Source organism: Onychomys torridus, chromosome 10 (assembly GCF_903995425.1).
Source record: "Onychomys torridus chromosome 10, mOncTor1.1, whole genome shotgun sequence".
Taxonomy (NCBI): Eukaryota; Metazoa; Chordata; class Mammalia; order Rodentia; family Cricetidae; genus Onychomys; species Onychomys torridus.
Genome location: NC_050452.1, coordinates 9,513,827 through 9,529,508, shown reverse-complemented (window position 1 = coordinate 9,529,508; position 15,682 = coordinate 9,513,827). Strand labels below are relative to the sequence as shown.

Below are 15,682 nucleotides of genomic sequence, written 5' to 3'. Positions count from 1 at the left end.
ATGGCTCAGTGGGTAAGAGTGTTTACTGCACAAGCATGAAGATCTAAGTTCGGATCTCAGCATGAACAACAGGAACACAAAAAGCTAAGCTCCCCAACATGTACCTCATTGCTGGGGGCAGGTGGCGGGGCAGAGTGAAAAAAGACAACAGAGGTAAGCAGATCACTAGATCTTGTTGGCCACCTGCCTAGCTGAAATAGTGGATTCCAGGTTTGGTGAGAGACCCTGTCTCAATGAACTAAGGTGGAGAGACAAAGGAGGATGAGGATCCTCTGAGTGAACACATGGGCACTGGTACCTATAGTTATGTATATACCATATAAACATATATGCATGCACACAATAAACAATAATTCCACGCCAGGCTTCACATATGAGAGATAACATGCAGTTCTTCTTATCTTTATGGACTTGGGTTGCCTCACATAATATGTTCTCCAGTACTATCCATTTTCCTATAAATTTCATTTTTATTCATAGATGAAAAAAATATATTCAGTTATATAAAAAATAGAAAGTTTTTAAAAAATAAAGTCTTTAAAGAGACAGTAAAGGTAGTATAAAAATAAACCACATCACAATGGATATTACACAGAGAATCTGGATTGTGTTGTCTTTGGGAATTTTAACTGCAGAAAGACATTTGATTGTAAAAGCTGTTGAGTTAAGCCAATATGTATATTTTAAAGATACCTTCACTTCAAAATTGAATCTAAAGATATGTTGCATTGGAAAGGAGGCTTTGCTTTTGTTTCCACAGAAAGCCAGAGGCTATGGATTTGTTCCAGATTAAGATACATCAGGTTTGACCAGCCAAGACCCCCTGAAAGGTCTCTGATGACACTATGGCTCAGATGATCCAACATCCAGAATGGTTTCAAGGCAACTGGATCAGAGAATACAGCCTCATGGACTACTCCATAATCCTAAAATTTTCTTTATGTCCCCATAAGATACAGCGCCCTCATCTAGCAGGAAGTAGTATGAGAAGCTACGCCCAAATTCCCAAATATACCAAGCTGGCTCTGGAGGTGGAATTGGCTCACTCCTTCTCTAAACCCAAGCATATTGCTAAAAAAAAAAAAAAAAAAAAAAAAAGTTGAGAGATTCTTTTGTCCCATATCAGAAGAGCCCTCTGGTGTAGGACAGAGAAAAACCAATATTTTTTTTTTTTATTTAAAACAGGTTGATTATTAATGCAATCTCTTCCTAAAGAAAAAAGGGGACAGGGGACAGTATAGATAATGATAGGGTGAAAGGGTAGATTATTAAGCCTACTCTTAAAGAGCAACTTGTTTAAAATGCTTTACATTGGTACAAATTTTAGTTTAGTGATATAAATTTAAAGTTGGTTTTGTTCTATATATACAGCATGTATGACTGCAGGCCAGAAGAGGGCACCAGATCTCATTACAGATGGCTGTGAGCCACCATGTGGTTGCTGGGAATTGAACTCAGGACCTCTGGAAGAACAGTCAGTGCTCTTAACCTCTGAGCCATCTCTCCAGCCCCCAATAATTACTCTTCTATGATAGTCAAACTTATAGATGGTCATGTTAAGTTTTCTAGGTATACATAGATATAATTCAGTTACGTAGGTAATCTTCAAACACTTCAAAGACCTACAGAATATGGCATTTAAAATATTTTTAAAAATTTAGACTTTCTGGACAGTGAGACATGTCTGCTCCTGGCAGCACCGATTTACTTCAGAGAGGAGGATGGGCATCAAAAATGCTCTATATGGAGTTTATTTTCTTCTTGGCAAAAATAGCCATTTGGGCAAGAAACTGTTCTTGCCTGGACTGCTTGATCGACTAGACATACAGAACCCATAGGAAGGTGACCACTAAACTTTGCTTGACAAAATGGTCCTTCAGGTTCCTGCTTTGCAGAGGAAACTGCCAGACATTCTACAGGACACAGAAAAAAGTGACTGAGAGACTTTAGGCCTGTGGGCTGAAAACAGATGCCCCAACTTTACAGAAGAACTTTGGATGACTGTCCAGACTGCCAGCCTTCTTTGTCTACTCTTGCAAGACTCTTGACAGTTGCTTGTGTCCTTCTCCCATTTCTCAGATAATATTATATCCTTCTGAGGTCTTTGATGTAGTTGAAGACTAGATAGTTACAATTTCCTTAGTTATGATAAAAGATAAGTTAGATATAAAACCTTAGACTCACAAATATAGGATAGATAGGATGTCTTCTTTAATTCTGCCAAATACAAATAGACTAGGTATTGTAACTGTAATTCTTGCTTGATAATTGTTTTGTTATATGTAATTTTATTATGTTAAAGTTAAAATCTTCCTTTTCGAAAAACCAGAAAAGGGGAAGTGCTGTGGGATATCCTGTATGCTGTGAATATATGTTGCTATAATTGATTGACAAATAAAATGATGATTGGCCAGTAGCCAGGCAGCAATGATAGTGTAGGTGGGACAAGGAGAGAGGAGAAGGCTGGGTGGAAGAAGGCTGAGTCAGGAGACGCTGCCAGCCACCACAAAGAGAAGCATGATGTAAGATACTGATAAGCCAAATGGCAAGGTATAGATTTATAGAAATGGGTTAATTTAAAATATAAGAACAAATTGCAAGAAGCCTGCCACAGCCATACAGTTTATAAATAATAGAAGTCTCTGTGTGTTTATTTGGGGGATGCTAGTGGTAAAGATTTGTCCCGACTGCTGGTGGGCCGGGACACAGGAAAACTTCAGCTACAAATGTACCACATTTTCACTATCCACCGACTCACAGTCATCTAAGCTGACTGCGTTTCCTTGCTGTTACTGAGAAGAGCTGCAATAAACATGGATGTGCAAGTGTCTCTGTTAGAATAAGGACTCCTTTGGGTTTATTTTGATTTTTCAGTGTATATCCATTGTTCAAAGGAACGGACTTCATAATGACATTTGTTTTGTTACTTCCTCTAATTTCAATGTGTCCTAAGTATGTTTGCCAAAGCGACATTACAGTGTACATGTTGGACATGTTAACTCTGAGGTTCCTAGAAATAAAAAATTTGGCTATCAGCAGAGAAATGGATCTTAGAGATGTAAATTTGTGAGTCATTGATATGATTATTGAGACTGGAGTAAGTATAGAAATTAAAGACTATAGAGTACCAACTTCTAAAGGAGACAGACAAAAATCAGGCTACAAAAATGAGAAGCAAGGAATGAAGGAAAGGGAAGAGCCAAGGCTGGCGGTTGATGGGGTTAGATGCGGCTCGGACAGTCAGACTTTGAGTCATCTGAAGTGGAAGGCTCGCGCTGCTGAGATGCCACAGGACAGTCAGCTCCGCAGCATAGGGGAGAGTGCGGAGCAGAGGCAAGGGCGTGAACAAGCACTCCCACACCAACGCTTTCTGTTCTTCATACACATGCTTCCTTTACGATAAATCCTTTTTCCACAAAAACACACAAAATTGCCACAGGACCTAGAGCTAGGAGAGATTTGGGCAAATTCCTTGAATTCCTAGTAAGAAGTGGGTAGGGGAAGGTGGATGGCCATCCCAAGGCATCAAGCCTAATATGGAACATGTTCCAGAACCTAACAGCTCCTATCTAATATTAAGTTAGTTACCTTGCAAATGGAATGTGTACTCTCCATCTTTAGTACTTATTTTCTAATTTAAAACGTCACTGTCTTTTTTACCACTGGATTTTACAATATAAAACACAATGGTGAGCAGTCTACCAGCTGTTTCGATGAGTTCTATCAACATGAGTCTGCATTCAAACAAAACAAGGACAAATTTGTGTGCCCAAAACCTGTTTGAAGTGTTTGCAATGTGCTTTTCTCCTGAGCTCTTAAACTTTATGTAGAGGCACTTTGCTTAAAATCAAGTTTGTTCTTACATGTCTTAGCCAACAATAAAACTTTGGTGAAGAAAATTCTAGTCCAGCAATGGTGGTACGCACCTTTAAATCCCAGCATTCAGGAGGCAGAGGCAGGCTGAGTTCGAGGTCAGCCTGGTCTACAGGGCAAAGTCCAGGATGGCCAGGGCTACACAGAGAAACCCTATCTTGAAAAACAAAAACAACAACAAAATAGAAAATTCTAAAAGGAAATATGGTCATTGAAAAGAACACAAAGTAATATTTTTTAAAATTAGAAGTAATTTGCTTTATTCTTGCAAGTTACCTGAGAATGTTTTTTAAGACTTAGAAATGTGCCATTTTATAATAATATGAGATTTGATTTCTTAACTTTTATCTAATAAACAAAGAGGTGCAGTTGTAATGTGTCAATTACTCCTATCCTGCTATATTCTTGATATCCCCAAAAGTTTCTCTTACAAAACCAAATAAAATGAAAATTATGAGGAATTCATGTCCGTTTTCATCTCCCCACATTTGGCGCTGTCTCCTTTGACTCCCACTTGTCCAGAAGTCACATTCACCACCTCCCAGGCCTCTGTGCTCAGCTCCTTCCCAGTGTAAGAACATGTCATATGTCAGAAAATCCTGTGGGCCACACCCTTTGTTTTGGAAAGTATTTCCCCATCAGAAGAATGTATATAATATCAAATAAATACATAAAACAAACCACTTTTCTCTTTCATATAGCTTGTGCACAACTAACACATTTCCCCCTTTATCATAGGTACCAGAGATTTGAAAAGGCCTTTCTCTTAGCTGTTGACATTGGTGCTCGTGACCTGTTTATGGTAAGTCATTCCCAGAGATGATTTCTGTGCCTTCAGTTCTAAGACTGAGTAAGTTGTCAGCTTTTGTGACCATTAAAGGGATTAGTGTCATTTGTAGCCTTCGACACATGGAGGGAAGGCAGTATTCCCCCATGGCTTGCAGCACTGCCTTCGAGCAGCTGGTCAATAGCTATCTAGTATCTTTTGACTTGGTGACATTTTCCTTGCCAGGCCAAAGGATCTTTTATGTTTTCAAAGCATTTATAATTCTTGAACTTTTCTCCCCATGAACCTTGATGTGCAGGATTGACACCTTTCCATCTATTAAGTTTAAATGTCTTTCTAATACATGCTTTGAGCAAGCTTGCAGCTCCAGAAGCCAGGCGACAGGAGGAAATGTGTCCCAGAGATCTGGACACACTGTTGGCCCATCAGCTTCAGTGAGAAGTAAAGAATCATGACTGCTTTTCTTGTGTTTTGGCAGAACTAGAGAGAAAAGTGATCTATAGGTGGTGAGTCCGCCACACTCTTGGCCTGCTCTTTGTCACTTGCCCCGTGGTGACATTGCCCAGCTTCTTACAGACCCTGTGCTTACTGTCAGGTTCTGTCCGTTTGGTTTTGAGACTGTAACTTAGTTACACTTCTCTCTTCCTTTTCCTCCCCCAAACCCTCGGGTGTCCCTCCCACATCCCCCACACCCTACTTCCGGTCTTATGAGAACTTTGACCCTGTGAGGTCAGATGAACGAAGTGGCAATTTCATTGTTATCAATGAACTAAGGAAGACAAAGGTTTTTACTGTTCTTTTACACCATGAAGATGCTGTTTCCTTAGGTCATTTGTGTTTCAATTGAATCTGGTATTAAAATTCTAAATTACAGATGACAAAATTTGAATTTCATATTCTCAAATCAATTGTACATACATTAATCATGAAAAAATAGTAATTGCTTTCAGAAGGACAGCCAGTCTTTTCCGCCTTCACTCTGCTCTCTCCTTGGGCAGGCATATCAGCGTACTGACAGGTGGACGAGTTTCATCAGTCTGCTGCAGACAGCACCATGCCAGAGCTCCAGTCCCCATTCCAGTAGACGTGTCTCACCCTCCACGCCCCTTCCTCTTCTCTTCTCCCACTGCTTCCCACTCCTCTTCCTCCTCCCTCAACAGGGTCTCAGTATGTAGCTCTGGCTGGCCTAGAACTCACTCTAGACCATCTCAGTGCTGGAATTAAAGGCATTGGCCGCCAGGCCTGGCCCATATTTCTTGTTTTATACTGAGAGTTCCATTGGGGCAGGGGCGGGAGCGGGGGTGGGGAGTGTTGGAGGGAGCAGGTAAGACCTACAATTAGAATTGTGATGTTTTTTGCTGGGCAAAATTTCTCACAGAATATTGTATTCTGTAGTTTATTCCTTTATTAATTAATAAATATAATTATCAAAACCACCTTCTAAACTATTTTTGTATTTGTTTCAGCATTTTAATCTGTTTAACCCAGTACAAATTTAGAGAAAGTCTTTGTGTTCCTTCAAATCTCCTTAATCCAAGAGATTTTCTGCTGATGGGTTAAAATAGAGGAGAGGCTGACTGACTCAGTCTGGAAAAGTACAGACGTTATTCGGAGTGCACATCTTCACTCCTCATCTAAGACATCGCCTTTAGCCAAGGTTTATTTTAAGGGATCTCAAAATACAAAGTGTTGAGGCCTCAGAGCTCTGTTTAAGTTTATGAAAGTACTGTGTACTTTTTGCACATTTGAGAGTTGATGTTGAAATTATCTAAAAGAATTAATCATGTTTTCATATAGATTGGTTCTTAGTGTTTAAATTTCATCTGGCCAGAGGTTCATAGCCTATATTCTAAGAAATATTACCTCTTTTGAAAAAAATGAAAGTTTATAAAATAAGCAGGATTATCTCTACTTGCAAAGGATTTATTATCTTTAAGCCATCTCTTCCTTAAAGATTAAAAATAATACCAAAGAGACCACAAAAAAAGAAGTCTCTCTGGCTGAGGACATAGCTCAGTTGGCCAAGTGTTTGTCACGCATGCTCAGGGTCCTGGGTTTGATCTCCACAACTCATAAACAAGGTGCAGTGGCACACTCCTGTAATCCCACCACTTGTGAGGTAGAGGCAGGAGGACTGGAAGTCAAGGTCATCTTTAGTTACAAAGCAATGTTGAGGCCCATCTGGGCTACATGAGACTGTCTCAGAGAAACAACAACAACAAAACACCACACAGCTAACCTGAAAACAATGTTTTTCACATTAGTGTCTAGTGGTGGTGAACAGATCAAGGTATACGACATGACAAGAAAGGTGATGTGGCTGGAACCAGGTGACTGAGACTAGAGGCCCAGTGTGAGCTAAGGATTTGTCTTTATCTTTAAAGTTGTGGGAACTTGATGAAGGGTTTGAATCAGAGGAGTGATACAATCATAATTTTGATCAGGAGCCTGAAAGCCTTTTCTGGAAAGGACTAGGTAGTAAATATTTCACTTTGCAAGCCTTACAGCTAGTCAACACTACCCTCATAAAGTGAAGGCAGCTGTCACAGTGTACAAGCAGTGAGTGTGGCAGTGTGACAGTAAAACTTCATTTACAACAATTGCAATATAACAAAATTCCGTGTGTGTGTGTGTGTGTGTGTGTGTGTGTGTGTGTGTGTGTGTGTGTGTAAGATTAGTAATTCTGGGCTCCAGACACTTTTGAAATTTGTATGTTTTTTCAAATTTCTCTACTTGATAACTTAGAGTCATTTAACACAGCCTTGTTTCATAGTCTATCCTCTTAACCATGGTGTCTTAGAAAATAGATGGATTTGTGTACTTGAGTTAACCTACAGTCATAGCAGCATTTGAAACCACTGCAGAAAGGTTCAGTTAAGTCATTTTGATGGCCCAGCATTCTTTCTTGTTGTTGTTGTTGTTGTTTGTTTTTTCGAGACAGAATCTCTCTGTGTAGTTTTGGTACCTGTCCTGGATCTTGCTTTGTAGACCAGGCTGGCGTCAAACTCACAGAGATCTGCCTCGCTCTGCTGGGATTAAAGGTGTGTGCCACCACCACCGGCCTCCAGCATTCTTAACAAAGAGTGAATATGCTGATATATAAAAAGTAACCAGTAAAGAGTAGAATATGAGAACTAAAAACCAGAAGCCACAACAAGGCATTTTTAAAAAATCAAAATTATACATAATCCATAAGCACAGAAAAATGTTCAAGGTCAGTGGTAGTGAAACCGTGGACTAGGGTTCTCAAAGCAGTTCAGGGAGCAGTGAGCACCAGTAAGCGTTTCTTGAGATTCTTGTCAGAAAATATTTGACTATAGATGGACAAATACTTTTTTATGGACTTTCTTTTGTCTTACATTGTTCCTTAGTTCTGACTTTGTGCCAGGATCATGTGGCTTTCTTTGTAGTGGACTTATAATTTGTTTTGGAATTGAGCTGCTTTATATATCTGAGATCCTTTGGGATTGCATATGAATTTTATGATGCGTTTTTCTGGTTTTGCACAGACATATCATTGAAGCTTTGATAGAATTGCATTGATCACTTTAGGTGTGACTGACACCTACTTCTTTTGAAGTTTCCCTGCATGTGTATGCTGCATGAGACCCTTTCCCTCTTCTGTTTTTCTCCACAGTTTCATTTCTACTTTCATATCATATATTCATACAAGACTTCATGTATATATCAAATCTCTATGAAATCTCAGAACCACAAATGAGAGAAAACATAATTTATCTTTCTGAAATAGGCATAATTCAATTGACATGTCCATTTGCCTGCAGACCGTATGACTTCTTTCTGCATGGTCTTGAAGGCTGATGATGATGCTTTCTGCTATGTTATGGTTTTGTTTGTTTGTTTGTTGATTCACTTTGAGAATTTCTCTCTGGTGCTTTTTCAGTGTCTGAATTTCTTTATGGGATTTTTCAATGATGTTTTAAATTTTTTTCTCCCAAGTTACTGATTTTTTTCATCTTCTTTAGTAATTTTCTCATCTAGGCCCTCAATTAATTTCATAACTTTCTTCTTGTTCTTTTGAGTCCTCTGTCTGGTCATTGACCCTCTTGAGTGTGTAGGGCTCCAGCATCTTTGTCTGGCACTTCAGCCCTCTTACCTCTTCTGTTCTCCATTAGTGAGCCGTTGTCAGCCCAGGAGGGGTCTCGTGGAATGCTGGCTCATGTTTTTCTCTTCCTTTGTTGGGTTTTGCATCTCTGTTGGAATGTGTGTGTCCTCCAATTTGTAGTGCCCCATACTCCTTTTCTCCCGATTTTTTGTTTTATTTCACATGAATCTTGATGGATTGTCTTTGCTTACATTTATGATCACAAGGAAAGCCAACTGCAATAACACTCTAACAGCTACAGTGGTTTCCCGCACCCTCAAGGTTTTAAAGAAATGATGAGCAAAATGTTTGGGTGGGATTCTTATTAGAGACCAGGCTCTCGAATATGAGTGAGTAGGTCTTTGATGCTTGTGCCTGCTCTTGGGGAATTTTTCTTTTTCTCTTGGCTCCCCTTGCCCAACTTTGATATGATAGTTGTTTTATCTTATATTTTATTTTGTTATGTTTTGTTGTTATCTCTTAGAAGCCTGCCCTTCTCTAATGAAAGACAGAAAGGCAGTGAGTGAATGCAGGTGGAGAGGTGGACAGAGACTGGAAGGAGTAGCCAGAGGGAAAACTGTATTCAGATTACATTGTATGAGAGCATCTATGTTTGATCAAAGAGGGTAGACAGGAGCTATAATTTAAAAGTACAAATTGGAATAAAAATGTTCGAATTCAAAAGTCAAAAATTTCAAAAAAAAATATAGAAAAAATTACCCATTAGGAGAAAATTGTAAAATTAACTTAAAAACAGGTGAACAGAAGCCATCCAATTTCAAAAACAACAAAAGAAAACAGACGACAAAATGAGCAGCCTGAATGACTTGCAGAATTGGAGTCATACTCTTAGAAGTTTCGTGGAAACATGGCCTTCAGATTCAAAGATCTTCGTGAACTCAGATACAGGAAAGTAGTCCAGGCATGTCCTAGCAACACAGGATACCCAAATAGAAAAATCTTTACATAGAAATTAAAAATAACTGCTCAAAAATACCAATCACTGATGTGAATTACAGTTGCCCTCAATAGAAGCTATGTGCCAAGAGATAATGGGGTATCTTTTAATGTCTTGAAAAAATTAAAGCTGTGAACATAGAATATATCCAGTGAAAATATCCATAGGTAAGAATAAAGTAAAGATAACTTGAAAGGAAGCAAAGGTGACAGAATGCATCAACATGTGTACACTCCGAGAAAAAAATAAGTAAAGCTTGTTCAAAAGTTTAAACCAGGATTCGTATATGCACCCAAGCCTTGGAAATGAGAAGCATGTGAAGTAATAGTCTTTTCTCTATCTTACTATTCTTCAAAGCACAGTCTACACATGGAAATTTAATGTTGAGATGTTTATCCTCATTTAAACATTATAAAACGTGCATATGTTAGTATATCAACATGGTACCCAACAAATATAGTTTTTATGTGTCAATTTGTGTGTGGCTAGCTTTTAAGGACCATTTCTTTTAAAAAGAAGATCTTTATTTTGAGACAGAGTTTCTCTGTGTAGCCTTGGCACCTTTCTTGGAACTCACTCTGTAGCCCAGGCTGGCCTCGAGCTCACAGAGATCTGCCTGCCTCTGCCTCCCGAGTGCTGGAATTAAAGGAACGCACCACTACCACCCATCAAAAATAAGATATTAAAGCAAAATTTATGTCACTAATTATACTAATTATACTGGTATATGGTTGGTACCTCTTTCCTGAAATGTCCCAGGTATATTGTAACAAGTTAAAATTGCATATTATAGCAAATAGAGGGTTTTCTTTTAGGTATGTAGCTTTCAAAAGTCAATACAGAAAATTGAAAAATTTTAAAATATTCTATCTAAAACAGAAAAGGTTAAAATAAAATAAGTACCAAGATTTTAATTTTTAAGCCCAAACATATGCATTAAGTTGAATTCAAATAGATTACACCTTCTAGTTAAAAAGTAAACAGTTCTTTCTAAAGGTCAGAGGTTATCAGACTAGACCCAAAGCAAGTTGTAGTTATGCTCAATGTGTAATTCTTTACTTGTATTCAGCATATAATTTACTGTTGCAACACAAATCATTTAAAAGTAAAAACATATAGAAGTGATAATAGAAAAAGACTACTACAAAGTCATTGTGAGAACAAGGTATTAATTACTAGGGATAAGGGTTTCACTGCAGCCGCAGTTCTCAAGACAAGACAAACAAAATGTCCGGATGGGTGTTCTCATCAGATATAGAAATACAGATTTAGAATAGCAAACATTTAGAAAAAAATCATAAAGTTTGAATTCAGAAGTCTGTAGTTTCAAAAAAATTATAGAAACATTTCCCCAATAGATATATATAATGATTAAAGTTTAGTTAAAAAAAAAAGACACAAACAATTGTGTACAAGATAACTGGGCTTCAAATACTTGAAACAAAAGTTGAGAAACTTTAAAAAGATAGATGTAGTAATTCATAGAGAAAATAGGCAAGGATTTATGAATATTTAAAATATGTGAATCAACTTTTCTTTTAATGTTTTGGAAGCTACAGAATCCAACATTATTTTCTAGCAACTGCAGAATTTACATTATTTTCAAGTGTATGTCATTTAGTTATATTTATTATATATACATGTATATATAATAAATATATATATGGCTATAATAAGGCATAAAACATTCTAAAAAAAGATACATGAAACCAAAGGAATTAAGTTACCAATCAGTAATATTCTGTTTTTCTTAAGTTTACAAGTATTTCAAATTAAATAGGTATTGTTTAAAAAAAAAAAAAAAAGCTCCTGATCTTCAGAAGATATCACAAAAGAAATTAGGAAATATCTCAAGTGAATTTGATGAGAACCACAGTATATCAGAATGTGTGGGGTAACCATTAATCCATACTGGTACACTTGTAAATAAGTAAATAAGTTCAACTGTAAAAGTAATACCTGAATTAGAAAGTCACAGTTTGGCAAACATCATGATTGTAACTAAATAAGGCCAGAGTTCCTAATGGATTCTATGACTAGTGAAAGGTTCTGCAGAAACAAGCTATCTAGACGTTCTCAGAGTATTTTTCATAATATTATAAAAGATGTCTATTACTTACAAAGGGAACAAGAGTAACTGCCATGGAGAAAATTGGCAAACACTATGTAAATCTAACAGTCATAACTCATCGATAACAGAACAAATAGCCGGGTATGGTGATGCATTCCTGTTATCCCAGAACTTGGGAGGTAGAAGTAAGAGAATCAGGTCATCCTTGGCAATATAGCAAGTTTGAGACCAGTCTGGACTACAAATGCCAAACTCTAATAATATAATAATTATAATAATAAAACAAAAATGGGGCAAATGAAAATAGTTTGCCACCTGGTATAACAAGCAGGGATACAACATCTTGTCTGTGACTTTCCTACCAAAAAGGTGAATCCTGAATCCCAAATTGAGGGTCATTCTTATAAGTACCCTATGCTCTTAAAAAATGGGACGCTCCCATAGGGAGAAGACCAAAGGAGACTAAAGGTCATCACTAAATGCATCGAATGTTGATCGGTTGGGTATAATGAACAGCTGAGAATAGTTGAAACTTTGCAATTATGTGGGTGCAAATTATCAGTGCTAGTTTCATTGTTTTGTGGTTTTGTAGGAAATATAAAGCCTCTCAAGTAATTTGGCAACTTTTTCTCAAATCGTTCAGAAAAGGTAACCTTTGAGCTGTGCTTGAAACTTTGTGGAAACTTGAGGTGGCTCTTAAAATATACATCTTTATTTACAGCAGCAGCTCTAAATGCTTCCCTGCCCATTATTTCTCTAGGTAGAATCTGTGTGGCTTTAAAGTCTATTGCTTTGGTCACAAAATGCTGCTTCTAACTTCTTGTCTTTAGAACATTGTTTTCGCTTTGAAGATTCAGGTAGCCTCTCCAGAGTAATTACTATTGTGGCATAAAAGATAATTGTTTTGCTATACTCAGTGTTGCATAAAAGCCACCCAAGATTGCTTCTCTGGCCTCATCACGGATGGCATGAAGATGAGTGTGCCTTCTGAGCATTCTCATGTTGGCATCTCTAACTACCTTGGCCATTGGCACAAGGCCAGTTGGAATGTCAAATGTACCATCTGATAATGCTATAAAAAGACCTATAACTGCTGCTCTCCAGCCATCTGTGCCTTCCCTTGGCATAATACTGTTGGGTAGTTTGTCTTCCATTGGCATGGTTTTTGTAGGGCGGCTTACATCTGCTATTCCTAGGCACTTGCTTGGTGATCAAGTTGACATAGAATTGCTTCTTTGGCACTGTCTTTACATAGAGGAGTTTTATACCTGCTAACTTCTGAAATAAGCCTTGGCATTTAATCCATTATAATTGCAATTTTCAATTGCAGGAATATATGTGCCTGTCTGGACTCTTGTGACTCAAACCTAACTTGGACTTTCAAGCTGAAGTTCTAATTGGAAGTCTCCACTCAAAACAGTTAACTAATACACAAAGTACACTTTCTTTAAGATAATCTATTGTATCCACTGAGTAAATCTCTCCTCTTGTGCTGAATCTATGGAAATTAGAGAAACTTTGTGTGTGTGTGTGTGTGTGTGTGTGTGTGTGTGTGTGTGTGTGTGTGTGTGTGTGTGTGTGTGTCCCCGTCTGTCCGTCCATTCCAGAAGCCCCAGAAGAGGGATCAGATCTCTTGGAGATGGCAACTGAGCTGCCAGATATGGGTGCTAGGATCTGAGAGACAGAAAGGCAAAGAGAGAGAGACAGAGACAGAGACAGAGAGACAGAGACTTGTAATACTGACTGGTCTAGAACTTGCTATGTAGATCAGGCTGGCCTTGAAATCCTAGAGTCCTGTGTCCAGAGTTCATGGCGTCTTCAGCAATAGGGACTTACTTTCAAACTCTAAGAGGCAACCAATGGCAGCAGCAATAGCATATATCATTTAGGAAACTCTTAGTCTACCCTGAACAACAACTCAAAATGGGGAGGGATTCTCATGCCTGGTATTGGGGTATTTATTAGTATGTGCCCTTCGGGGGAGAGCATTATTACTTCAAGTGGCATGAGTTCGTTGAAACTACATATGTATAGTATGTAATTTTAGGTAAACAAGAAATAATCTTCCTTATGGCTTTTTCAGACATCCTTGGTACTGGTTGTCCCTTCTTCCCTCTGCTTCTCATTGATGTCTTGCTTCTGCTTCCCTACACCCGTTTCCCCGTTTCTCCTGTCATCTCACTTGCACCCTGCTATTCCTCCAACAGCCACGGTCAGTTTCCACCTCCCTGCTTTCTTCCAATACTAAAGGGTATGTCCTCACATCTGAATATTTGGAGTTAGGAACCACAGGTGAGACAGAACACAGTTTCTCTTTATGGGTTACCTCAGTCAATGTAATATTCTCTTCTTCCATCTACCTACGTGCACATTTTATGATTTCATTCTTCTTTGCAGCTGAACAGTGTATATGTACCACATTTAAGATTCCTCTGTCAGTGGAACGACACTTTGGTTTCTGTTTCTTAGCCATGTGAATAGAGGGCAATGAATGTGCTGAGAAACTGTGGAGCAGGATGCCGGGTCCTTTGGGCAGATGCCGAGGAGTGGTATAGCTGGATCACGTGGCAGATTTATGTTCAGCTTTTTGAGAGTTCTCCACTTTGATAATGGCTGCAGCACTTGGCACTCCCAGCAGGGGATGAGGGTGCCCCTCGCCTCACCTTACCTCCAGAATCTCTTGTTGCTCCTTCTCTTCATCGCAGTCATTCTGACTGGGGCGAGGTTCAACCTCAGATTTGTTTCGTTTTCCATTTAACTAGTTGATAAGAATGATAAACATTTATGCGCTATTTCTTAGCCAGTTTTTCCTTATTTTGAGAACTCTTTGCTCATTTTCTTTGTTTTTTTTCTTGTTTTAATTGAAAATAATTTTCTTCATACAATATATTCTGATCATAGTTTCTCCTCCCCAACTCCTCCCAGGTCTTCCCCACCACCACCCCATCACACCCTTTTCTCTGTGTCTTTCATTAGAAAACAACAGCCAACAACCAGAGCAAACAAACCAGAGTAGGACCAAATAAACAAACTACCATGGGGTAAAAGAGCCAGAGAAAAAGCACAGAAAACTCATACAGATGCAGAGAAACACACACATTCCCTTATACAGAAATCCCGTAAAAACACGAAATTGGAAACCATAATATAAAAGCAAAGGGTAAGAATGCCCAGACACTCTGAGACAAAAAACCTCCCCAAATACCACTGGTTTAGTTTTATGTTGACCATCTACTGTGGGCACGGGGCCTGCCCTTCAGTGTGGTTTCTATCTTCTGTGAGACTGTTGGAGAGAACAGATTTTCCCTTTGCAAATGGTTGTTAGCTGGGTTATGGGTGGGGCCTTGTGTCCAGTACTTCTGTCAGCACTGGGACAGACAGCCTTGGTGAGTTCTTGTGGGCATCAGTCCTGTTTTATCTAGAAGGCCTTGTTTCCTTGGTGATTTCCCTCCACATCGGCTCTTACAATCTTTCCTTTCCTTTGCAGAATTCCGTGAGCTGTGAGGGGAGAGCTTTGATGGAGACATCTCCTTTAGGACTGAGTGTTCCAAGGTCTTTCACTCTCAGCAGCACATTGTACAGTTATGGGTCTCTATATTTGTTCCCATCTACCACTGATTCATTGATGGTGGCTGATTAAAACACTGATCTACAAGTATAGCAGTATGCCATTAGGAATCATTTTATTGCTTTTTTCCTTCAGCAGAGTGCTTCTCAACCTGTGGATCATGACCGCTTTGGGGCTAAATAATCCTTTCACAGATGTCAACTAAGACCATCAGAGACCACACATATATACATTACTATTCATAACAGTAGAAAATTACAGTTATAGAGTAGCAATGACAATAATTTGTGGTTGGGAGTCACTACAACATAAGGAACTGT

At 38.6% G+C, this 15,682-nt stretch overlaps 1 protein-coding gene across 3 annotated transcripts in view; it reads left to right on the top strand.

Annotated features, from left to right (window-relative positions):
• Positions 1 to 15,682, top strand: part of LOC118591794 (WD repeat containing planar cell polarity effector) — a 296,006-nt gene that overhangs the window by 182,678 nt on the left and 97,646 nt on the right. For all 3 annotated transcript variants that reach the window (XM_036200167.1, XM_036200168.1, XM_036200169.1), the window contains one exon: positions 4,612 to 4,675. In XM_036200167.1, the coding sequence (XP_036056060.1) occupies positions 4,612 to 4,675 (64 nt within the window). The remainder of the gene's footprint in view (positions 1 to 4,611; positions 4,676 to 15,682) is intronic.